This window comes from Erinaceus europaeus, chromosome 17 (assembly GCF_950295315.1).
Source record: "Erinaceus europaeus chromosome 17, mEriEur2.1, whole genome shotgun sequence".
In the NCBI taxonomy this organism is placed as follows: Eukaryota; Metazoa; Chordata; class Mammalia; order Eulipotyphla; family Erinaceidae; genus Erinaceus; species Erinaceus europaeus.
Window position 1 is genome coordinate 81,275,258 of NC_080178.1, and position 24,928 is coordinate 81,300,185.

A 24,928-nucleotide genomic window follows, 5' to 3' on the forward strand; every position below is an offset into this window, starting at 1 on the left:
GCTTGGGGGCGGGCGTGCGGGGCGGGACCGCGCCGCGCGCCTGCGCTGTCGGGGTCGCCCCGGAAGTGCCCGCGGCTCCGGGTGTTCTGGGGACGCTGCGGTGGACCTGGTACTGACGTGCGGCGGCAGCGCTCGGCTGATCCCTTCCCTGCTCAGACATGGCGAAAGGCAGATTCGCCGAGCGCACGCAGACGGAGCCGGGCAGCGCGGCGGGGACGCCGGGTCCCGCGATACAGGCTCGTGGAGGCCGCCTGAAGGGTGAGCGTGTTTCAGAGGGGTGACACCCCGGGGGTGGTCGGGCTGTGGTGACCGTGGCGGGCGGGCTCCGGAGGGGAGAGACCCCGAGGGCGGCCGGGGCTGTGGTGACTGGGGCTGTGGTGACCTGGGCTGTGGCGGCCGGGGCTGTGGCGACCGGGGCTGTGGCGGCCGGGGCTGTGGTGACCGGGGCTGTGGCGGCCGGGGCTGTGGCGGCCGGGGCTGTGGCGACCGGGGCTGTGGTGACCTGGGCTGTGGCGGCCGGGGTTGTGGCGACCGGGGCTGTGGCGACCGGGGCTGTGGCGGCCGGGGCTGTGGTGACCGGGGCTGTGGTGACCGGGGCTGTGGCGGCCGGGGCTGTGGTGACCGGGGCTGTGGCGGCCGGGGCTGTGGCGACCGGGGCTGTGGCGACCGGGGCTGTGGCGGCCGGGGCTGTGGCGGCCGGGGCTGTGGTGACTGGGACAGTGGCGGCCGGGGCTGTGGTGACCGGGGCTGTGGCGGCCGGGGCTGTAGCGGCCGGGGCTGTGGCGACCGGGGCTGTGGCGGCCTGGGCTGTGGTGACCGGGGCTGTGGCGGTCGGGGCTGTGGTGACCGGGGCTGTGGCGGCCGGGGCTGTGGCGGCCGGGGCTGTGGTGACCGGGGTTGTGGTGACCGGGGCTGTGGCGACCGGGGCTGTGGTGACTGGGGCTGTGGCGGTCGGGGTTGTGGTGACCGGGGCTGTGGCGGCCGGGGCTGTGGTGATCGGGCCTGTGGCGGCCGGGGCTGTGGCGACCGGGGCCTTAGTGACTGTTGCTTTGGCGGCCCCGAGTGCAGAGACCCCGGGGGCGACCGGGCTGTGGTGACCGGACTGGTAGCCGCGTCGCAAGTGCCTTAGTTGGGTTTGTTTCAGAGAGGAGTGAGGGCGGCGAGAGGTAGCTGGATGGTTATGCAAACTGCGGCTCCAGGGCGCAGGTTCAGTTCCCGCACCACCCTCAGCCAGAGCGTGTCAGGGCTCTGCTTAGGAAAGATGAATAAAAGGTGAAAGCGACGACGCCGGCGCCGCCTGGTTCCACTAGGAGGAGGAGGGACGCCGGCTTGTTGCTGTGCGGTCGGCGGAGGCGATGCTGGCGCCGGGCGGAGCTGGGGCGACCAGCCGGGAGTCTCACTGGGGGAGGGACTGAGGCCTCAGTGGCTGCGGCATCTCCAGTCGGCAAGCTGACCCAGGGCAGGGACGTTGGGTTCTGCTCTATCTTACGTGGCTTTGGAGTGGCTGTCTTCCTTTTATATATGCTGTCTTTTTTTAAGTTTGATTTAGTTATTTTTTAAAATACCTATTCATTACTTTATGTTGCCCTTGCTTTATTGTTGTAGTTGTTGTTACTGCTGTCGTCGTTGTTGGATGGGACAGAGAGAAATGGAGAGAGGAGGGGGAAGACAGAGGGGGAGAGAAAGACAGACACCTGCAGACCTGCTTCACCGCCTGTGAAGCGACTCCCCTGCAGGTGGGGAGCCGCGGGCTCGAAACGGGATCCTTATCCTGGTCCTTGTGCTTCGCGCCCTCTGAGCTTAACCCGCTGCGCTACAGCCCGACTCCCTACTTTTTTTTTTTTTTTAAATTTATATTTATTTATTTTCCCTTTTGCTGCCCTTGTTTTTTATTGTTGTTGTATTTACTATTGTTGTTATTGATATCGCTGTTGGTTAGGACAGAGAGAAATGGAGAGAGGAGGGGAAGACAGAGAGGGGAAGAGACAGACAGACACCTGCAGACCTGCTTCACCGCCTGTGAAGCGACTCCCCTGCAGGTGGTGAGCCAGGGGCTCAAACCGGGATCCTTACGCCGGTTCTTGTGCTTTGCACCACGTGCGCTTAACCCACTGAGCTACCCCCCGACTCCCTACTTTTAAATTATTTATTACTGAATAGAGATGGAGAAATTGAGAGGGGTGGGGATATAGGGGGGAGAGAGAGAGAGAGACATACACACCTACAGCCCTGGTTCACCACTCGTGAAGCGCTCCCTCTGCAGGTGGGAATCGGGGGCTCAAACCCAGGTCCTTGCCCTCCACCAGGTGTGCCACCACCAGGCCCCTTATCTAAAGCTCACTATCTGAATCGGACCTTGGGGATGATGAAGGTCTTTTCGTTTAGGATGGTGTCTAGATTCAAGGGAAATGATGTTTTACAGTCACCAGTAAAAACAGTAGTTTGTACATGCATGACATTTCTCAGTTTTCCACATAGCGGTGCAACCCCCACTAGGTCCTCGGTCATCCTTTTCCAGCATCTGCACACCCCCACCCCCATCCGCCCCAGAGACTTTTACTTTGGTGAAATACACCGTGGACATGACTTTTTTTTTTTTTTAATTTATTTATTTTTTGCCTCCAGGCTTATTGCTCCGGCTCGGTGCCTGCACTACAAATCCACTGCTCCTGGAGGCTATTTTTTTCTTTTTTGTTGCCTTTGGTGTTTATTGTCCTTATAGCTGTCCTTGTTGGATATGATAGAGATAAATCAAGAGAAGAAGGGAAGATAGAGAAGGGGAGAGAAACAGACATCTGCAGACTTGCTTCACAACTCTTGTGAACTGACCCCCCTGCAGGAGTCAGGGCTCAAACCGGAATCCTCACGCAGGTTTTGCACTTTGAGCCATGCATGCTTACCCCACTGCGTTACCGCCCAGCCCCTGAACTTGACATTTTTAAGGATATTATGTATTATGATTCCACCTTGGCTTTGAGATTTTTGGTAGTGCTGGGAGTGGGGGTTGAACCTGGGACTTTGGAGCTTCAGGCATGAGAGCCTCTGCATCACCATTATGCAACTCCTCCCTCCACCCCCATTTTTTTTCCTTTAGCTGAAGTTTTCAGAAAATAAAACCTTGAAGCCTCCAAAGTGTGTGCATTTCATTTCATCACAAGCACAAGACATTCAAAAACAGTTTTTAGGATATTGTTAAAATTACTTGTGAGCACTCCAAGTTTATAGGAGATATGAAGGGTTTGGATTCAATAGAGAAGAAAATTCAGGGCAAGGGAACCATAGGTTTGCAAATTAGTGTGTGTCAATACAGACAGGCTTGTCTAGAGTTGTTGATGTATTTGTTGATAATAAGATAAAGTTGTCCTTGGTCAAAAGAGTATCTATATAGATAGCTTTTAAGTGCTAGGTAAGTTTTTTTTTTTTTTTTTAATTTGCCAGGGCTTTGTGCTCATGTCATTCCACTGCTTCCTGCTGTGTCTATCTTTTCATAGCCCCCACCCCTTTGGAGACAGAAACAGAGAGAAACAAAGGGAAGATGAGGTTCCAAGTTCAGTCTTCAGCATCACATATGCCAGAGTGATGCTCTGTCACTCTTACAAATAATAAATAAAAGTTTTGAAGATTTTATTTTTTAAAGATTTTTTAATATTTTATTTATTTTTTGCCCTTGTTTTTATTGTTGTTGTAGTTATTATTGTTATTGATGTCGTTGTTGGAGAGGACAGAGAGAAATGGAGAGAGGAGGGGAAGACAGGGGGAGAGAAAGATAGACACCTGCAGACCTGCTTCACCGCCTGTGAAGCGACTCCCCTGCAGGTGGGGAGCCAGGGACTCCAACCGGGATTCTTACGCCGGTATCTGCGCTTTGCGCCACATGTGCTTAACCCACTGTGCCACCGCCCGACCCCTGCCCCTGTTGTTTTTTTATTGTTGTAGTTATTATTGTCGTTGTTGGATAGGACAGAGAGAAATGGAGGAGGGAAAGAGAGAGACAGACAACTACAGACTTGCTTCACCACTTGTGAAGTGACACCCTAGCAGATGGGGAGCTGGGGGCTCAAATCCTTACGCCGTTCCTTGCACTTTGCACCACCTGTGCTTAACCTGCTGTGCTACCACCCGACTCCCGAAGATTTTATTTTTTTAATTAATCAGTTTTTTTTTTAACCAGAGCACAGATTGTCACTGGCTTATGGTGGAGGTGGGGTAAGGATTGAACCTGGAACATTGGAGCCTCAGGCATGAAAGTCTGTTTGTGTAACTGTTATGCTATCTACTTCCACCCTTTATTTTTTTTTAATCATTATTTTTATTTTTTAAATTTTATTTATTTTATTTTTGAGAGAGATGCAGAGAGAGAAAGAGACAGAAACTCCAGAGCACTGCACAGCTCTGGCTCATTGTGGTGCAGGGGATTGAACCTGGGACTTTGGAGACTCAGGCATGAGACTCTCTTTGCACAACCATTATGTTATCTACCCCTGCCCTCACCCTTTATTTTTTAAACTCTGGTTTATGGTGGTTCTAGGATTGAACCTGGGACTTTTGGACCCACAAGCATGAGTCTCTTTGTATGTGACCGTTATGCTATCCACTCTCACCCAAACTTTTTTTTTTTTTTTTTTCATCAGAGCACTCTCAGCTCTGGTTTATATAATGGTACTAGGCATTGAACCTAATACCTTTGGTACTTCAGGCATAAAAGTATTTTTGCATAACTATTATGCTGTCTCCCCAGCCCAAGATTTTATTTATTTTTTTTTTCCTGATTTTTTTTAATTGGGGAATTAATGTTTTACATTCAACAGTAAGTACAATAGTTTGTACATGTATAACATTACCCAGTTTCCCATATAACAATACAACCCCCACTAGGTCCTCTGAATCCTTCTTGGACCTGTATTCTCCCTACCCACCCACCCCAGAGTCTTTTACTTTAGTGTGATACACCAATTCCATTTAAGGTTCTACTTGTGTTTTCTTTCTGATCTTGTTTTTCAACTTTGGCCTGAGAGTGAGAGCATCCCATATTCATCCTTCTGTTTCTGACTTATTTCACTCAACATGACTTTTTCAAGGTCCATCCAAGATCGGCTGAAAACAGTGAAGTCACCATTTTTTACAGCTGAGTAGTATTCCATTGTGTATATATACCACAGCTTGCTCAGCCACTCATCTGTTGTTGGACACCTGGGTTGCTTCCAGGTTTTGGCTATTACAAATTGTGCTGCCAAGAACATATGTGTACACAGATCTTTTTGGATGGATGTGTTGGGTTCCTTAGGATATATCCCCAGGAGAGGAATTGCAGGGTCATAGGATGGATGAGGATCCAATGCTTTATCCATTGCACCACCTCCTGGACCACAAGATTTTATTTATTTATTAATGCAAAAGAAAGAGAGATAGAGAACCTGAGCATCATTCTTTTTTTTTTTCCAACTATTTTTTATTTATTATTGGATACAGATAGAGATGGAGAGAGACAGACACCTGCAGCCCTGCTTCACCACTCACAAAGCTTCCCCCCTGCAGGTGGGGACCAGGGGCATGAACCCAGATCCTTGTGCACTGTAGTGTGTGTGCTTATCCAGGTGCACCACCGCCTGGCCCCCCCCCTTTTAAATTTATTTATTAATGAGAAACATAGGAGGAGAGAGAAAGAGCCAGACATCACTCTGGTACATGTGCTGCTGGGGATTGAACTCAGGACCTCATGCTTGAGAGTTCGCTGCCTTATCCACTGCACCACCTCCCGGACCACTCTTTTTTTTTTTTTTTTTTAAATAATGGACCACTCTTTTTTTTTTTTTTAAAAACTTATTTTATTTTATTTTTTATTGTTGTAATTATTAATTGTTGTCATCCTTGTTAGGACAGAGAGAAATGGAGAGAGGAGGGGGAGAGAATGATAAGACACCTGCAGATCTGCTTTACCACCTATGAATCGACTCCCCTGCAGGTGGGGAGCCGGGGGCTCGAACTGGGATCTTTACTCTGGCCCTTGCGCTTTGTGCCATGTGCACTTAACCCCACTGCACTACCGCCCAGCCCCCTTTATTATCTTTATTTGATAGAGACAGCCAGAAATTGAGGGAAGGAGGAGATCAGAGAGGGAAAGAAACAGATAAACTGCAACATTGCTTCATCACTTGTAAAGCTTTCCCTCTGCATGTGGGGATCTGGGGCTCGAACTTGGGTCCTTGCACATTGTAACGTGTGATCAATCAAGTGTGCCACCACTTGGCACCATAAATTTTTTGTCAGTCCTTCTATTTTGCACCTTATTCTTTTCTTTTTCTTTTTAGAGCACTACTCAGCTCTGGCTTATGGTGGATGGTGGTGCAGGAGATTGAACCTGGGACTTTGGAGCCTCAGGCATGAGAGTCTCTTTGCATAACCATTATGCTATCTACCCCTGCCCTTTGCACCTTATTCTAATACTTTTCTGAAAGTAAGTGGAAAAGTGAGAGCTGGACAAGTTAGTATCTGGTAGATTTATTTTATTTATCATTTATTTAATTTAATTAATTTATTTTTTTGTTTATTTAAAAAAGTAGACATTAACCAAACTATAAGAAGGGGGTACAACTCCACACAATTCCCACCACCAGATCTCTGTATCCCCTCCCCTCCCCTGACAGCTTTCCTATTCTTGAGTATGGACCCAGGTTCATTTTGGGATGCAGAAGGTAGAAGGTCTGACTTCTGTAATTGCTTCCCCACTGAACATGGGTGTTGAGTCGTTGATCCATACTCCCAGCCTGCCTTTCTCCCTAGTGGGTCAGGGCTCTGGGGAAGTGAGTTCCAGGACACATTGGTGGGGTCATTCAGTCCAGGGAAGTCTGGTCAGCATCTTGCTGGCATCTGGAACCTGGTGGCTGAAAAGAGAGTCACCATACAAAGCCAAACAAATTGTTGAACAATCATGGACCTAAAGGCTGGAATAGTGCAGATGAAGTGTTGGGGGCTACTCTCTGCAGACTCTAGTGTACTTCTGCTTTCAGATATATATTTTGCCCTAGTTTATGGATACATGTGAACATATGCTCTATCTCAGGGGACCTGGTCTGTATCTAGGTTTTGGGACTTTGTTAGGAAGTGAACCTCCTGGAATGGAATTAGAGAATACTATGAAAGGAAAGGTTTCACCCAAGTAATGAAGCTGAAAGGTTGTCATTCCACACCTGAAGTCTTTTGACAGTCTAAAGTGAAGCATGCTGAGGTGGTACTTGTTGTTGATTAGGTTGGGATTGGCAGATGCAATATTTTTTGGTATGAATTGAGAGAAGCATGTAGGAAAGTGCGCCCCACCCTAAGGTTCTAGGACTGGGGGAAATATAGGCTCTATAGTGGAAATGTGAGGTTCCTGCTGTATTAGGGTTCAAGAAGACAATAAATAGTTATTGTAATAATCACATTATTTGGTAATTGGGTTAACTTTGAAAAATCCCTTTGTGTGGTCTGGGAGGTGATACAGTGGTAAAGCTTTGGACTCTCAAGCATGAGGTCCTGAGTTTGATTCCCGGCAGCACATGTGTCAGAGTGATATCTGGTTCTTTATCTCTCCTCCTATCTCCTATCTTTCTCATAAATACATAAAATATTTTTTTAAAAGAATTTATTTATTCATGAGAAAGATAGGAGGAGAGAAAGAACCAGATATCAATCACTCTGGTATATGTGCTGCCGGGGATCGAACTCGGGACCTCATAACTGAGAATCTAATGCTTTATTCACTGTGCCACCTCCCGGACCACAATAAATAAAATCTTAAAAAAACAGAAAAAGAAAAATCCCTTTGTTAGGATTTGCTGTATCATACCCAACATCACCATAATTCATGTCCTTTGACATTTGTATGTAGCTGTGCCACCGGTTGCTTCTGTTCTCCTTGGTCTAGGCTTTTGAGAGAGTCAACATATCAGACTCAGCCTATGTATTAAAAAGACTCAGTCTGTGCTTTAATAAGTTTGAGACATACAACCAATTTTTACCCTCTCATAATAATTAGTGATTTATATGACTACAAATTAATAGGAGTGTACATAAACACCATTCCCACCACCAAAAGACTGTGTTCTTGGATCAAATTGTCAAGAGAAAATGTAGTCACACAATAATGAGCAATTTCTACTTGCTTCAAGTGTCCATTCTTGTCTGTCTGCTTGGAAGGGCAGAGTGTTGGAGTTACACAGTAAGAATAGGGCCAATGGGATCACCCTCTGGTGATTAGAACACAGTGGGGACATAGGAAAGACATTAATTTTAGGAGAAGTGAAATATCTGTTGAACTGGCAGTGATTACCTCTTACTTTATTATTATTATTATTTTATTATTATTTTGCCTCCAGGGTTATTGCTGGGTCTCGGTGCCTGCACTATGAATCTACTCCTGGAGATTTTTTTCCTTCCCTTTTGTTGCCCTTGTTTATCGTTGTTGTATTACTGTTGTCATTGCTGTGATTGTTACTGGACTGGACAGAGAGAAATTGAGAGGGAAGGGGAAGACAGAGAGACAGAGAGAAAGATAAACACTTGAAGACCTACTTCACAGCCTGTGAAACAACACCCCTGCAGGTGGGGAGCAGGGGGATCAAACCAGGATCCTTGAGCAGGTCCATTGCACTAATTAAAAATAATTTTATTTATTTATTCATGAGAAATGATAGGAGAGAGAGAACCAGACATCACTCTGGTACGTGTGCTGCTAGAAATTGAACTTGGGATCTCATGGGGAGAGTGATACCTCTTTAATATAGCTTTACAAATGTTCATAAAGAATTTGCTACAGTAATAAATAGCACACAGGCAATTCTATACTATACTTTCTTTCCTTTCCCCCTCCCCTCCCCTCCCCTCCCCTCCCCTCCCTTTGCCTCCCTTCCCCTCCTGTCCCCTCTCCTCCTGTCCCCTCCCCTCCCCTGTTCTGGCTTTTGGTGGTACAGGGGATTGAATCTCGGGCTTTGGAGCCTCAGGCATGAGAGTCTCTTTGTATAACCATTACACTATCTACTCCTGCCCTTTCCCTATCTATTTCTGCCTCTAAAAAAAAAAAAAAAAAAAGGATGGGGAGTCGGGCTGTAGCGCAGAGGGTTAAGCGCAGGTGGAGCTAAGTACAAGGACCCGCATAAGGATCCTGGGTCAAGCCCTGGCTCCCCACCTGCAGGGGTGTTGCTTCACAAGCAGTGAAACAGGTATGCAGGTGTCTATCTTTCTCTCCCTCTCTCTGTCTTCCCCCTCCCCTCTCCATTTCTCTCTGTCCTATCCAACAACAATGACAACAATAATAACTACAACAATAAAACAACAAGGGCAACAAAAGGGAATAAATAAATAAATAAAAATAAATATAAAAAATATTTAAGAAAAAAAGGATGAAGGGGGGATAGTATAATGATTAAGCAAATAGATTTTATTCCCAGTTTTAAAGGCCCCCCCCTCACCATAAACCAGAAATGAGTAGTGCTCTGTTGGAAAAAAAATAAGGAACGGAAAAAAGGCCACAGGAGCGGTGAAGTCATGTAGGCACCAATCCCAGCAATCACCACATTGGCCAAAAATAATAATTATAACTGTGTTAGGCAAAAGTCTGAATTGATACTATCAGTTGTTTGTTATTGGAGAAAAGCCTTTAAAATTACTGATTGGGGGGGAGGTACTGTCTTGTATTTACCTTAATTTTAGCTTTTTCTTTTGTTTCATCAGAAATCGCCTGTGCAGAAGCTGGCTCAGCAAGGATGTCACTCCTTATATTGGTGTCTATTTTTTTATCTGCAGCTTTTGTTATGTTTTTGGTATATAAAAACTTTCCTCAGCTAAATGAGTAAGTATACTGAAAGGAGGTGAAAATGAGGGCAACAGAAGGGAATAAATAATATTTTTAAAAAGTGCTATTACAGACCTTTTTTATATTTCGCTTATTTCTTTGTGTGTAAACTAATGCACACTCTTATAAGGAGTTTTCTTTTTAGTATTTGTTTATTTTAATGAGAGATGCAGAGAGAAAGATAGGTAGGTGCCAATAGGTAGATATCAGACCACTGCTCAGCTGTGGTTTATGGGGGGGTGCTGGAGTTTGGACCTTGGAGCCTCAGGTGTGAAAAAGTCTTTTGCAATTATGTTGTCTCCTGCCTGTAAAGAGTTATTTTTTAATTTTATTAAATTAAATTAATTAATTATATTTTTGACCTCCAGGGTTATTGCTGGGGCTTGGTGTCTACACTACAAATCCACTGCTCCTAGAGGCCATTTTTCCCATTTTATTGCCCTTGTTTTATCTTTGTTTTGGTTATTGTTGTTGGATAGGACAGAGAGAAATGGAGAAAGATGGGGAGAGAATGACACCTGCAGACCTGCTTCACTACCTGTGAAGCGACTTTCCTTTAGGTGGGGAGCTGGGGGCTCGGACTGGGATCCTTGAGCCAGTCCTTGTACTTTGCATGATATGCTCTTAACCTGCCACGCTACTGCCCAGCTCCTCATTGGTTTAAATTTTGAATTTAAGACATATAAAACTAATATGCTTCGTGGTCTGGAGGTGGCGCAGTGGCTAAGGCACTAGACTCTCAAGCATGAGGTCCTGAGTTCAATCCCTGGCAGCACATATACCAGAGTGATGTCTGGTTCTTTCTCTCTCTCTCATATCTTTCTCATAAATAAATAAATAAAATCTTTAAAAAAACATATTTAGCTTCAATCTAAGTAGTTCTCATAATAATCTAAAGTCACTAATCAATTTTGAGTAAAATTAAATATATTAATGAACTTATAGCTCACAGCTTCCCTGAACTATCCAAGCCCAATTTTTAAAAATTTTTTTTTCTATTTTTGCCTCCAGGGTTATTGCTGGGGCTCGGTGCCTGGCACTAAGAATCCACTACTCTTATGGCCATTTTTTCTCTTGTATTGGATAAGACAGGAAGTTGAGAGAGGAGGGGAGACAGAGAAAGAGAAATACAGCCACGGGGCCAGGTGGTGGTGCACCTGGTTGAGCGCACATATTACAGTGCACATGGACCTGGATTTAAGTCCCTGGTCCTCATCTGCAGGGGGAAAGCTTTGCTAGTGGTGAAGCAGTGCTGCAGGTCTCTCTCTGTGTCTCTTCTACTCTATCTCCCCATCTCTCAATTTCTGGCTGTCTCTATCCAATAAATAAGTAGAGATAATAATAAGAGAGAGAGAGAAAGAGAGAGAAATACAGCCACTTGCAGACCTGCTTATCGTTTTTCAAGTGAACCCCATGCAGGTGGGAAACTGGGGCCTCCAACTGGGATCCTTGTGTGGGTCCTTAATACTTCTGTTTGCTTAACCCCTGACCCTGAAACCAAAATTTCATATTAAGCCATAAAATAAGCATCTTCATATTTAAAATACTCGTGTTCATTTGTTTACTTGATAAAATTCAACTGAATTCAAAAATAACATAAAATGCTATTTTAAATTCTAAAAGATTATCAAGTAAAAGAAAAGTTTGTAAGCTAAAATGGGTTTTCTCATTTATAAATTTAAGTTACCTAGATGGTGGCACAGTAGATAAATCTTTGGACCCAAAAGCATGAGTCCTAAGTTCCATCCACAGCATTGTATATTATCAAAGAGATTCTGACCCGGTTAAGTAGTCCGGGGGTAGCACAGCGGGTTAAGCGCACATGGCGCAAAGCACAAGGACCGGCATAATGATCCCGGGCTCCCCACCTGCAAGGGAGTCGCTTCACAGGCGGTGAAGGAGGTCTACAGGTTTCTATCTTTCTCTCCCCCTCTTTGTCTTGCCCTCCTCTCTCCATTTCTGTCATATCTAACAATGATGACAACAGTAACTACAACAATGAAAAACAACAAGGGCAACAAAAGGGAAAATAAATATAAAAAATTAAAAAATAAATAAACCAATGTTAGAATAAATACTTTTAATCTGGGCTGAGGAGATAGTATAATGGTTATGCAAGCAAACTGAAGGTCCCATGCTTAATCCACAGTACCACCATAAGCCACAGCTGAGCTATGCTCTGTTAAAACAAACAGAAAACCCTTTTAATCTTTGGATCATCTTGAATTTTCACAAATAGATCACATCTCATGAAATTATATTAAAACAGTTTATGGGCAGTTGGGTGGTAGCACAGTGGGATAAGTGCATGTGGCGCAAAGCACAAGGAGTGTCGTAATATATTTTAATATACATATAGTTTATAGAATTTAAATTTGCGTTTATTAACATTAATAAAACAGCATTATAGAACTTCATGTTCTAAACTTTGATGCTACTCTAGTAAATTCTGCTTTATAATTTTTCACTTTAATTTTATTTCTTTAGAGAAGAAAGAATGAATATGAAGGTTCCCCGAGATATGGATGATGCCAAGGCTCTAGGAAAAGTTTTATCCAAATATAAGGACACCTTTTATGTACAAGTACTTGTAGCTTATTTTGCTACATATATTTTGTATCCTTTTAACTGAAATATGCTTTATAGTTTGCTCAAGAAAAAGGTTTTAAAAGATCTGTTGTGTTGTAATAGTAAGTAGTTAAAGTGGAAAAAATATTCTCACCATTATCCTATATCTCTTCAAATCAGTTGGTATTCTGAATACTTATCTGTTATTTTGTTGTCTGCTTACTTTAATTTATAAACATTTTCTTTTTTTCTGTATTATTCAAGGTAGTTATTTTTTGTGACTATTAATGAATTATGATTTAATTAAAAATTTGAAGTTATTACACTACAATTAAAAAACATTTCACCAATTTAGAAGATATTACACACCGAAGCATAGTCATAGTGAATAGCTTTATTAAACTTTATCCTTGAATCTTTAAAACAACAACATCAAAAAATGTAAAACAGGGAGTCGGGCGGTATTGCAGTGGCTTGGTTAGGATCCTGGTTCAAGCCCCCGGCTCCCCACCTGCAGGGAAGTCGCTTCACAGGCAGTGAAGCAGGTTTGCAGGCATCTTTATTCCTCTCTATCTCCCCCCCTCAATTTCTCTGTTTCTATCCAATAACAAATAAATAAATAAATAAAACTTTAAAAAATGTAAAACAGATTAGCAGTGGGGACCAGTCAGTGGTGCACCCGGTTGGGTATACACAATACAGTGCACAAGGACTCATGTCAGAGCTCCTGGTCCCCACCTGCAGGGGGGGAAGCTTCACGAGAGGTGAAGCAGATCTGCAGGTGTCTGTTTATCTATTTCCCCCTCTGCTCTCAATTTCTTGCTGTCTCTATCCAATAAATAATTAAAAATAAAGTGGATAATAAATAAATTAAAAAATAAAACAGATTACCAGTTGACATGACTTAAGGTAGGTGTTTCAAAGGTGAAAGGGAAATAAATAGCTTTGGCTTTAAAAGGGCAACATGGAGTTGCCCTTTTAAAACAAATAAGTTTTTTGTTTTACTTTGTTTTGTTTTCCATGTGCACACGGAGGGAGAGAGACCCTCTAACCTGGGTCATGCTTATGACAGAGCAACACTAGCTGCCTGAGCTATTTTGCCAGCCTGATGAAAATAATCTATACTTGGGCAGGGGAGACAGCATAATGGTTATGCAAACAGACTCTCATGCCTGAGGCTCCTAAGTCCCAGGTTCAATCCCCTGCACCAACATAAGCCAGAGTTGAGCAGTGCTCTGGTGTTTCTCTGTGTGTGTCTCTCTCTACATCTCTCTCAAAAATAAAATTAATAAAAAAATTAAAAAAAAAAAAGAAAAGAATCTATACTTGACCAAAGCTTTGTCAGTATTCTTTGTATTGCTTTATTTATTTTGCAGAGATGGAGAAATTGGGAGGAAAGGGGCAGGTAGGGAGAGAGACAAGAGATACCCACAGGTGTGAAGCTTCACAAGTGGTGAAGCAGGACTATTCATTGCTTGTGAAACTTCGCCCCTGCAGGTCTTCACTGAGGGCTTGAAGTCAGGGCTTTGCACGTGGTAGTGTGTGTGCCCAACTAGGCCTATCACCACCTGGCCCCCATTGTCAGTATTTTGTTTGCTTTGGTTTGAACTGCCTTTGTGCAACATGTTTCCATTGGGAAGAACTGGGTAAAAGATAATTAGATAACCATTTAAATTTTTTTTAATATTTATTTTCCCTTTTGTTGCCCTTTTTTTAATTGTTGTAATTATTGTTGTTATTGAAGTCATCCTTGTTAGATAGGACAGAGAGAAATGGGGAGAGGAGAAGACAGGGGGAAAGAAAGATAGACACTTGCAGACCTGCTTCACCGCTTGTGAAGCGGAAACCCCCTACAGGTGGGGACCTGTGCAGATGACCATTTCTTATTCCTATTACTGCATGTGAACTTATAAATATCTCAAAATAATAAGTTCAGTTTATAGAAGAACTGGGATTTCAGGGCCTCAGGCATAAGTCATTTGCATAATCATTATGCTGTCTTCCCAGCCTGTTTTGCTTTTGGAGATTTTTGAAAGTTTTATTTATTAATAGGGAATGGAGAGAAAGAACTTGAGCATTACTCTGGCACTTGTGATGCACTTAGCTCCAGGTTAAGTCTGAAAAGTCTTTTTGCATAACAACTGTTGTTATCCCTGTACTCCATACCATTTTTTTAAATCTATACCTTTGGGGAACAGGCAGGCAGATGAGATGGAGACAAAGCACTATTCATCATCTAAGAACTTTCCTTGGTGCTGTCCATGGTACTAAGATTTAATTTATTGTTACAAAATGCTTTTAACTTAAATAAACTTGGCTACTATTATTGTCAGTTCATTGGGTTTATTAATTTTGTTTAGGTGAATGGCTTATGGGAGATGTAGTCTTTGAAACCTGTGTAAATTTTCTTAAGTGTGAAAAATACACTATTTTTTTAAACTCAATGAGTAAGAGAAAGACCTTATCTTAGGCTATATAGCATAACTGTTTTATAAATATAACACAAAATTGTACAAGTTAATGTGTTCCACCTATAGTTTAAAATAAGTGATTATAACACACACACACACTCACTCACTCACTCACTCACTCACTCACTCACTCACACTCCTACCTTCATTGAAATCATGCTTCCTGGACTGGGGAGAGAGCATAATGGTTATGCAAACAGACTTTCATGTCTGAGGCGCCAAAGGTCCCCAGCACCACCATAAACCAGAGCTGAGCAGTATTCTGGTAATAAATAAAATAAAAAGAAATCATGCTTCCTGAAAACATTAGAGAGTAAATTTAGTGCATTAGGAAACACTTTTATAGTCTTTTTCTTTTTTTGCCAATGTACATAGTTCATCTTGTATATATTAGAAATTTGATTTTCATAAATTGTCAACACCTAAGAGTATTACAATCAAGTCATTTTAAAGGACGCTAATACTTTTTTTTTTTTTTTTGAAGTGTTGGGTTTTTCATAAAACTCCTATTTTAAAAGTTTTATTTTGTCATGTTTTTATCCTTAACTTAGAAGTTAACAGCTTGCAAACATTTGCTATTCCTGGCTCCATCTTCCTCAGTATTCTCTCAGGGTTCCTTTATCCCTTTCCTCTAGCCTTATTTCTTGTCTGTTTGGTAAGTATATAAAAGAAATTGGGAGACTAGGAAAAAAAAAAACATCATTCAGCTAGAATGATGAGAGAATAGTCCTAGTCCCACTGGTTTATTATTATTTTAATTTTTGATTTATAAATTGGAAACACGAACAAAAACTGTATTTCCCCAGAGTTCCCACTACCAGAACTCCGTATCCCATCCCCTCCCCTAATAGTTTCCCTATTCTTTAACCCTCTAGAAGTATGGGCCCAAGGTTATTATGGGATGCAGAAGATGGAAGGTTTGGCTTCTGTGATTGCTTCCCTGTTGAACATGGGTGTTGGCAGGTCAATCCATATTCCCAGCCTGTCTTTCTCTTTCCCTAGTGGGGAAGGGATTTGAAGGGGGGGGAGGCTCTAGGACACATTGGTGGGTTTGTCTGCCCAGGTAGATGATGATGATGATGATTTTGATGAGAACCCTGTTCAGCTCTTGCTTTTGGTGGCACCAGTGGTTGAACTCAAGACCTTAGAGTATCAGACATGAAAGTCTTATATAACAACCATCCTATCTCCCATCTGGACTTACTAGTTTTAAAAGACTTTCAATTTTACGAGTTCAACCCCAGGCCAACTAAATAGATCACTTGGATAGTGTGTTGCTTTGCTATGTACATGACCCAGATTTGAGCCCAGCCCCCATTGCCTTGAAGGAAGCATTGGTACTGTGGTCTCTGTAACTGTCTGCCTTGCTACCTTCTGGGAATGGGGCGGGGTGTTAGGAACTTAAATCCCTCCTTAAGAGGGACAGTGTCTTTTTCTTTTTTCAGTGGAACCAAGGCCTTGCATTTTCATGGCCAACTTTTTCATTTGGATAGAAAAGAGATGGGACAATACCAGAATTTTCCTCAGTGCCACCACCGTGGTACTTACATGTGTTGCCAGGCTTTGAACTCAAGTCTGTGCTTTATGTCAAGGCAGTTTCTCTCTACCTATTGTGCTATTTCTTGGCTGCTTGAGGGTGGTATTTTCAAACATTCATTTAGAAAAGAAAAAAGTTTTAATCTATAGTCTCATTAACATTTTGGATATGGTCCTTAAATTTAACCATAAATTTTGGTTTGTCTTCATTGGTTTCATATTAGCTATAATTTGAAAAAGGACCAGATTAAACTTTTTTTTTGGGGGGGGTCATACATAGTACCTTTCCAACTCCCCAAAGACATAAGCTAGTTTTCATTAGGTGAATATATCTACCTACATAAACTGGGAAATTATAAATGCTTATGGCTTCTTATCTTTTAGTGTTCTGGACTTGGTGCCTCATTCTGCTATATGCTCTCCTATTTAGTTGGGAGACCAGTTGTATACAAATACCTAACAGAGAAAGCAGTTAAATGGTCACAGCAGGTAAACAAGTATTTTTTTTAATATTATTTATTCCCTTTTGTTGCCCTTGTTTTATTGTTGTTGTTATTGATGTTGTTGTTGGATAGGACAGAAAGAAATGGAGAGAAGAGGGGAAGACAGAGAGGGTGGGAGAAAGACCTTCAGACCTGTTTCACTGCTTTTGAAGCGACTCCCTGGCAGGTGGGGAGCTGGGGGCTCGAGCTGGGATCTTTACACTGGTCCTTGCGTTTTGCACCACATGCACTTAACCCACTGCACTACCACCCAACTCCCTAAACAAGTATTTTTAAAATTATTTAAATGTCATTCTTTAACTGATTGGTAGCTCAGTGTATAGTTCTCTACATAAATTTATTCAGACTTAAGGTTTAAATATGCTCTTTTACCAATATAAAATCAAGTAAGTGGTAGGTAATTAATGTTAATAATTTCAAATGAGCACCAAAGTAAAAGACTCTGGGGTTGGGGGGGGATACAGATCCAAGAAGGATGACAGATGACCTAGTGGGGGCTGTATTGTTATATGGAAAACTGAGAAATGTATGCATGTACAAGCTAAAAAAGGATGACAACCAAAAAATAATAATTTCAAATGAAAAATTTTAAAATAATTATTTTTATCTATTTTAGATAGTGACAGATTGAGAGGGAAGTGGGAGATAGAGGAGAGACAAAAACACCTGCAGCATTGCTGTATGACTTGTGAAGCTTACCCCTGCAGGTGGGAACTGGGAGCTTGAATTCTGGTCTTTGCACGTTATAACTTTGAGTTCTCTACTGGGTACAACATCAGCAGGCCCCTCAAATGCAAACTTGCCTATAAAGCTATGTTAATTCTTTATTTTATTTACTAATGAGTGGGGTGAGGAAGGGAAAAAGAAAACTAGAGTGCAATGACAGGGATCAAACTTGCAACCTCATGCTTGCCAGTCCAACACTTCCACTTCCCAGGCACTTTTTAAAAAATTTTCTCCCCCCCCTTGTTGCCCTTTTTTAAAAAAAATATTTATTTATTTACTTATTTATTTATTTTCCCTTTTGTTGTCCTTGTTTTTTATTGTTGTAGTTATTATTGCTGTTGTTGTTGTCATCGTTGTTGGATAGGACAGAAAGAAATGGAGAGAGGAGGGGAAGAGAAAGACCTGCAGACCTGCTTCATCTCTTGTGAAGCCACTCCCCTGCAGGTGGGGAGCCGGGGGCTTGAACCGGGATCTTTACACCTGTCCTTGCGCTCCCCCCCTTAATTGTTGTTATTAATGTCGTTGTTATTGAATAGGACAGAGAGAAATGTGGAGAGGAGGGGAAGACGGGGGCGGGGGAATATAGACACCTGCAGCAGACCTGCTTCACCACCTGTGAAGCAAACCCCCTGCTGGTGGGGAGCCAGGGGCTTGAACCGGAATCCTCATGCCGGTCCTTGTGCTTCGTGCACTTAACCCACTGCACTACCGCCCGATCCCCTCTGGGCACTATTTTGTGACAGTTCATAGAACTCAGTGTGTTGCAAAGACAACCCCACCAGTTTTGTGTTGACATGTTATACTGCCAGTGGGTTACTAAAAGTTGTATTGGCCAACTCCATTAATGTAATTCATGAATGGGTACAAAAGTTCATTTCAGTTATAGTCTCGAAAGAGTAACAACAACAAAATAAATATATCCACTAGTCTGCAAAAAGGTCTAACATATTTGATATTGTAGAAAGATTCAAAAGTATCACACTATTTAAATCTCAGGATTTTAGCGATTATCTTGTCTTATTCCTTAAGCTCTGACCCAAAGCCACAATTATTTTCTTAAAAAGCAAGATCTGGTGGTCCGGGAGGTGGTGCAGTGGATAAAGCATTAGACTCTCAAGCATAAGGTCCTGAGTTCAGTCCCCAGCAGCCCATGTACAATAGTATGTCTGGTTCTTTCTCTCCTATCTTTCTTATCAATAAATTAAAAAAAAAAAAATCTAAAATCTCAGATCTCTGGACATCTAGTATAGTACTTTTCTCAGTTTATGACCTTTATTTATATTGAACATTAAAATAATTTTATATGTAAGTTTTTCTTTGGAATATATATATTTTTATGTAAGTAAATTGTTAATCAAAATGAGTATAATTTATAATCCCTTATATTTAACCAGCTAGTATTGCCTTAAAACTTGTTTAATCTGATTCATCAATAATGAATTAATTCACTCGTGATATATGTCATAATAGCAAAAATTAAAGATTTGAGATTATTTTGGAGACTAGGTTTTTGATTGCTATACTAGCCCTTACTGCAAGTCAAAGGCACTAAAAAGTTGGTTACTTAGCATGGTTCTTATTTGTATCATTGCTACTAGATAAATTGAACTCTCAAGAATGAAAATTTAAGATAGTTCATATTAAGTAAGCTGTTTCCCAAACTAGCCATATCTTGATCCTCTTTTTTGTTTTTCCTTAATAACAGGTTGAGCGCCATAGAGAACATCTCATTAACTACATTATATTTTTGAGGATAACACCATTTCTGCCTAATTGGTTTATTAATATTACATCTCCTGTGATAAATGTGCCATTGAAAGTTTTTTTTATTGGCACTTTTCTAGGTAAGGCCTCTAGTTCATGCTGTTGGAAGTCATATGTATGTAACTGTCCAGCTGTAAAAACAATTAATGGCTTTTACTGATGTCTTTTCTTTTTTTTATTTTAGGTGTTGCACCTCCTTCTTTTGTCGCAATTAAGGCAGGAACAACACTATACCAACTTACAACAGCAGGGGAAGCTGTTTCCTGGAATTCAGTATTTGTCCTAATGATTTTGGCTGTTCTTTCTATTCTGCCAGCCATCTTCCAAAAAAAACTAAAGCAGAAATTTGAGTAAAAAGTCTTCTGGATCTTAGTTTTCCTGTCGTCATCATCACTACTCAACACCATCATCTCAGGATCGGCAGGTTTAAGTGTTAAAAACACCTCTTCAGAAACGGAACCAAGGATTTTGTAGTGGAATGTTTCTTATCAGACAGTTAATAGAGTGTTAAGTAACAAGGGACAGAAGGAAATAAAAAATGAAAGTTGTTTTACTATGAAAAGTGTTTAGTAGTTATGATAAGATATCTTTTAAATTAATATTCCAAGAATAGATAGTAGCAGTGTAGTACGAAATGCTTGATTAAATCGATCATATCAGTATATAGTTTGAATCCTGGTTATATGTGCTTTTCCTTAATAATATTTTTTCTCTTTTTATCCCCTATTAGTAACTAAAAATGAATATGAATATATATATATGAGTCGAGGTTTAAAAAATAGTATTGCAGTTCTGGCTAGTGTTAGCCTTTTTCAGAGCATAAACTTGAAAATTAAAACAATAGATTTACATTTTCTTGTTTTACCTTTGAGGCAGGGAATTTGTTTAGAGATTGTTTCTTAGTGGACTGTTGAATTTGGAAAGGATATCAAGTTATATATATTTTTTGTGAATTTTTCTATTCTATATTATCATGGATTAGTCTGAAATTTGAATTCTGACCAGTCTTATCTTTTCCTCCCCAGCTTTCAAGAATTTTCACTGTGCATGTATGTATTGGTGATTACATAATTGTGTCATGGTATTTATAATTTATATTCAGATGATAATTTACAGCAGTTTCCTAAAGAAAACATTCAGACTATGCAGTTTTTTAAAGCTTTTTTTTTTACTTTAAAAAATATTTAGTTATTCCCTTTTGTTGCCCTTGTTGTTTTATTGTTGTAGTTATTATTGTTACTTTGATGTCATTATTGTTGGATAGGACAGAGAGAAATTGAGAGAGAAAGGGAGACAGAGGGGGAGAGAAAGATAGACACCTGCAGACCTGCTTCACTGCTTGTGAAGTGACTCCCTTGCAGGTGGGGACCCAGGGGCTCGAAGTGTGATGCTTGTGCCAGTCCTTGCGCTTTGCACCACCTGCACTTCCTGCTGCACTACTGCCTGACTCCCAGTATGCAGCTTTTAGATGTTAGATTATATTATAATTTAAAACATAAGCAATGGTGTTGCAATACTTCTTATGTGGTTAAATAGTTTGTTCCAATGATTGTAAAATTGACCTGATTTATTTGTCATTAAATTTATGTTAAATTATCCCTTTATGCATGATACAGTTATAAGAATGCCTTGTTTTATTTCTATTGATGACTTTCTTGTTTGAGTTGTTTTTAATTAATGCAGTGCCCCAGTTTACTGTTTTCTCACATGGTAACTACTTTATTTAAACACTCGTAGAAAAACTAGTTAACTTTTTTTTTGCTTGCCTAATGGTAATGCCCTTGATTCTACAACATGCCTGATCTACTGTAAAATACTCTTGTCAGTTGTATCTTCAACCGAGACTGTCATGTTGACACGTACTTTAGTTGTGAGAGAAATACCTGTATGTCTTGAATTGTGAGAGGTATGATCGATCTCAGTCTGCTTCTACTACATGATGTGTACTAATTATTTTTTTTCTAGCACAGTATTAACAGATGGATTTATTGTAAATACAAGGAGAATATATTGATTAATATACTATTCTTATGGTTACCTAGCCTTTTGTGTGAAATTATTTATTGTTATGTCACGCAAGGTTTTCTTCCTTTCTCATTGACCAGAGACTAAGTGATAAAAACTTTAGTTATTTTTACAAATTAACTTACTTACTTACTTTTGGACAATAGCCATTAAATATTACTGTATTAAATATAATTGAGTACATTTTTATCAGACTTGTAACAATAAAAGGGTTTAAATCAAGAGAAGCTTCACTATTTTCTCCAGTGTGTATGTATCATACTCTATTCTCAAGAGTATTTTTTTACTCATCATTGATCCTTTTCCTTTGCTGTTTTTGTTGTTGTTGTTGGAAAATTTTTAGCTACCATTGAAGATGCATTTTAACAAGAGAATAACCAGTGTGACTCACTACCAGTAACTATCAAGAAAAAAAAGTATAACAGGCTGTACCATTAATAATATTGATTGCCTATATTCAAGAATTCAAAGATGACCTCATAGAAGCTTCAGCCATATCTGGAAGTAAGTTCTTCAAGATAGCAAGTGTATGTGAGTGGACAAGCCAGCAAGTTAACTGGAAAATTGACACCAAGTGAGACTGTTCTCTTAGACTGCCTTCATAGTTTTATTACTTTGAGTATAGCAAAGTAAAATGTTGTGAGAATAAATTATACGGAAAACCAATGTGTGACGGGATTTATTTCATAGGAGTATTTGTATTTAAAAACTTTTTGCTAGCACATACATGATGTCACCACTTCTGGATTGTTTCATTCTTTTTATTTCATATAGTGACAGAGGGAGAGACACCATAGTGCCAGAGTTTCTCCCTGTACAGTGGTTCTCCCATGTGGCACCAGGGTTCAAATGTTGGCTGTGCAGTAGCAAGGCCCCTGCTCCCCGCCTGCACAGGGAAAGCTTCACGAGTGGTGAAGTAGTGCTGCGGGAGTCTCTCTGTCTCTCCACTGATCAGCTCTGGTTTATGGTGCTGCAGGGGATTGAGCATGGGACTTTGGAGCCTCAAGCATAAAAATCTCTTTTCATAACCATTATGCTATCTACCGTCACCATTCTCTCTATCCCCCTTTCCGCTAAATTTCTTAGTCCTATTAAAGTTTAAAAAAATATTTACTAAATAAGTGGTCCAGGAGGTGGCTCAGTGGATAAAGTAGTGGACTCAAGCCTGAGTTCAATCCCCGGCAGCACATGTACTAGAGTGGTGTCTGGTTCTTTCTGTCTGTTCTCCTATCTCTCATTAATAAATAAATAAAATCTTTTAAAAAATAAGTAAATATCTTTTATTATTTTTTTAAATTTCTTTATTGGGGAATTAATGTTTTACATTCAACAGTAAATACAATAGTTTGTACATGCATAACATTCCCCAGTTTCCCATTTAACAATACAACCCCCACTATGTCATTTATCGTCCTTCATGGACCTGTATTCTCTCCACCCACCCACCCCAGAGTCTTTTACTTGGGGGCAATAGACCAATTCCATTTCAGGTTCTACTTGTGTTTTCTTTTCTGATCTTGTTTTTCAACTTCTGCCTGAGAGTGAGATCATCCCATATTTATCCTTCTGTTTCTGACTTAATTCACTCAACATGATTTTTTTCAAGGTCCATCCAACATCGGCTGAAAACGGTGAAGTCACCATTTTTGACAGCTGAATAGAATTCCATTGTGTATATATACCACAAATTGCTCAGCCACTCATCTGTTGTTGGACACTTTATTTTTTAAAGGGTTTTTCTTGTTTTCTTTTTTTTTTTAATTGCCACCAGTGTTATCGCAAAGGCTCAATGCTGGCAATACAAATCCTCGTGGCCTTTTGGTTTTTGGTTTGCATTTTTCACCATTATGCTGTCTCCCTACCCCTATTAGTATCTCATGAAAATAAGTAAAGTGCGTGTGTGTGTGTGTATGTGTGAGAGAGCGAGTGAGAGAGAGAGAGAGAGCTTGCGTGCATTCCTGTAAACTGGCTCCAGGTGGGAGTGCCATGACAATGTGCAGGGACTGGTGCTGTGACCTTTTTCTATTTCTGAATGATACATCAGCCTGGAAATAGCCAAATCATATCTGTGAGACAGGCTCTGAAAAAAAAAAATTCATCTTAATTGTGATGCCTGTCTGAAGAGCATGGAATCCGAACTACCATCTCAGCGGTTGATGTTTTTGAGGTCCTGGAAAACAGCTGTTTGTTGCCACTGCAGGTTTGGCATATCATCTGCAATACTGGAGATGGACCATGGGCACCTCTAAAACCTAACTGCCCACTTTTTTTTCCAAAAGGAGCAGAAAAATGACCTCTTTTGAGAGTCAGGTGGTAGCGCAGCCGGTTAACTGCACGTGGCACAAAGCGCAGTTAACCCGGCATAAGGATCCTGGTTCCAGCCCCCAGCTCCCCACCTGCAGTGGAGTCGCTTCACAGGCGGTGAAGCAGGTCTGCAGGTCTCTGTCTTCCCCTCCTCTCTCCATTTCTCTCTGTCCTATCCAACAACGACAACAATAAAACAACAAGCAAAACAAAACTTCGTACATGCAGATAGGGGTATTTCTAAAAACACAAGCACACATACATACACGATGCCCTCTATACAAAAGTTCATGCAACACGCGTGGCAGAGTAGCAATACTTGTGGGCATCGTCTGCAGTTTGCTTCTTTTATTGCTCAATTCTGTACTTTTTTTTTTTTAAGAATTTATTTATTTACTCATGAGAGAGATAGGAGGAAAGAACCAGACATGCTCTGGTATATGTGCTGCGAGGGATCGAACTCAGGACCTCATGGTTGAGAGTCCAATGCTCTATCCACTGCACCACCTCCTGGATCACTACCTTTTTTTTTTTTTTTTTTTTTAAGATTTTATTTATGAGAAAGATGGGAAAGAGAAAGAACCAGACATCACTCTGGCACATGTGCTGCTGGGGATAAAACTTGGTACCTCATGTTTGAGAGTCCAAAGCTTTATCACCGTGCCATCTCCAGGACCACATTCGGGTTTTTTTAAATAATATTTTAAAATTTATTCCCTTTTGTTGCATTTGTTGTTTTATTGTTGGATAGGACAGAGAGAAATGGAGAGAGGAAGGGAATACAGAGAGGGGGCGAGAAAGGCAGACAGACACCTGCAGACCTGCTTCACTGCCTGTGAAGTGGCTCCCCTGCAGGGGGGTAGCTGGGAGCGTGCTTTTTTTTTTTTTTTTTTTTTTTAACCAGAGCACTGTTCTGCTCTGGATGATGGTGGTGTGGAGGATCTAACCTGGGATTTCTGAGCCCCAGGTGTGAGACTCTCTTTGCATAATCATTATGCTATCTACCTACCCGCTGCCCCTACCCTCATACTGTGTGTGTATGTGCGTGCATGCTCGAATGGGCAACAGAAGCTGCTTGATACTGACATTGTGTGTGTGTTTTTGTTGTGGGTGGTTATAGTACTTCTAGGGCAAGGTCTCATTTTCAACTGATTAGGAAACTTGTGCCATTGGTATACATAAAATCCACAGTGCTGGCTGTA

At 41.3% G+C, this 24,928-nt stretch overlaps 1 protein-coding gene and 1 long non-coding RNA gene across 3 annotated transcripts in view; both read left to right on the top strand.

Moving 5' to 3' along the window:
- Window positions 1-22,088, top strand: part of LOC132533931 (uncharacterized) — a 94,617-nt gene extending 72,529 nt beyond the window's left edge. The window contains exon 3 of the long non-coding RNA XR_009545693.1: window positions 20,771-22,088. This is a non-coding gene — a long non-coding RNA (uncharacterized LOC132533931). The remainder of the gene's footprint in view (window positions 1-20,770) is intronic.
- TMEM41B (transmembrane protein 41B) lies at window positions 1-22,088 on the top strand. Of its 2 annotated transcripts, XM_016191759.2 has the most exons (7): window positions 1-258; window positions 9,709-9,826; window positions 12,317-12,445; window positions 15,430-15,523; window positions 16,789-16,893; window positions 19,339-19,477; window positions 19,582-22,088. In XM_016191759.2, the coding sequence occupies exons 1-7, from the start codon at window positions 159-161 to the stop codon at window positions 19,749-19,751; spliced, it is 855 nt and encodes a 284-aa protein (XP_016047245.1). In that variant the 5' UTR covers window positions 1-158; the 3' UTR covers window positions 19,752-22,088. The 2 variants fall into 2 exon arrangements, with proteins under 2 accessions (XP_016047245.1, XP_060033183.1); XM_060177200.1 differs by lacking the exons at window positions 15,430-15,523; window positions 16,789-16,893; window positions 19,339-19,477; window positions 19,582-22,088 and having other exon boundaries at window positions 2-258; window positions 12,317-14,076.
- Window positions 22,089-24,928: the final 2,840 nt, after the last annotated feature.

Excerpts from the sequence above, each read along its gene's own strand:
- TMEM41B (XM_016191759.2), top strand. The coding sequence starts at position 159 with ATGGCGAAAGGCAGATTCGCCGAGCGCACGCAGACGGAGCCGGGCAGC. Across the intron at positions 16,894-19,338 it reads CAGTTAAATGGTCACAGCAG|GTTGAGCGCCATAGAGAACA; the intron begins GTAAACAAGTAT and ends CCTTAATAACAG. Across the intron at positions 19,478-19,581 it reads TTTTATTGGCACTTTTCTAG|GTGTTGCACCTCCTTCTTTT; the intron begins GTAAGGCCTCTA and ends TTTTTATTTTAG.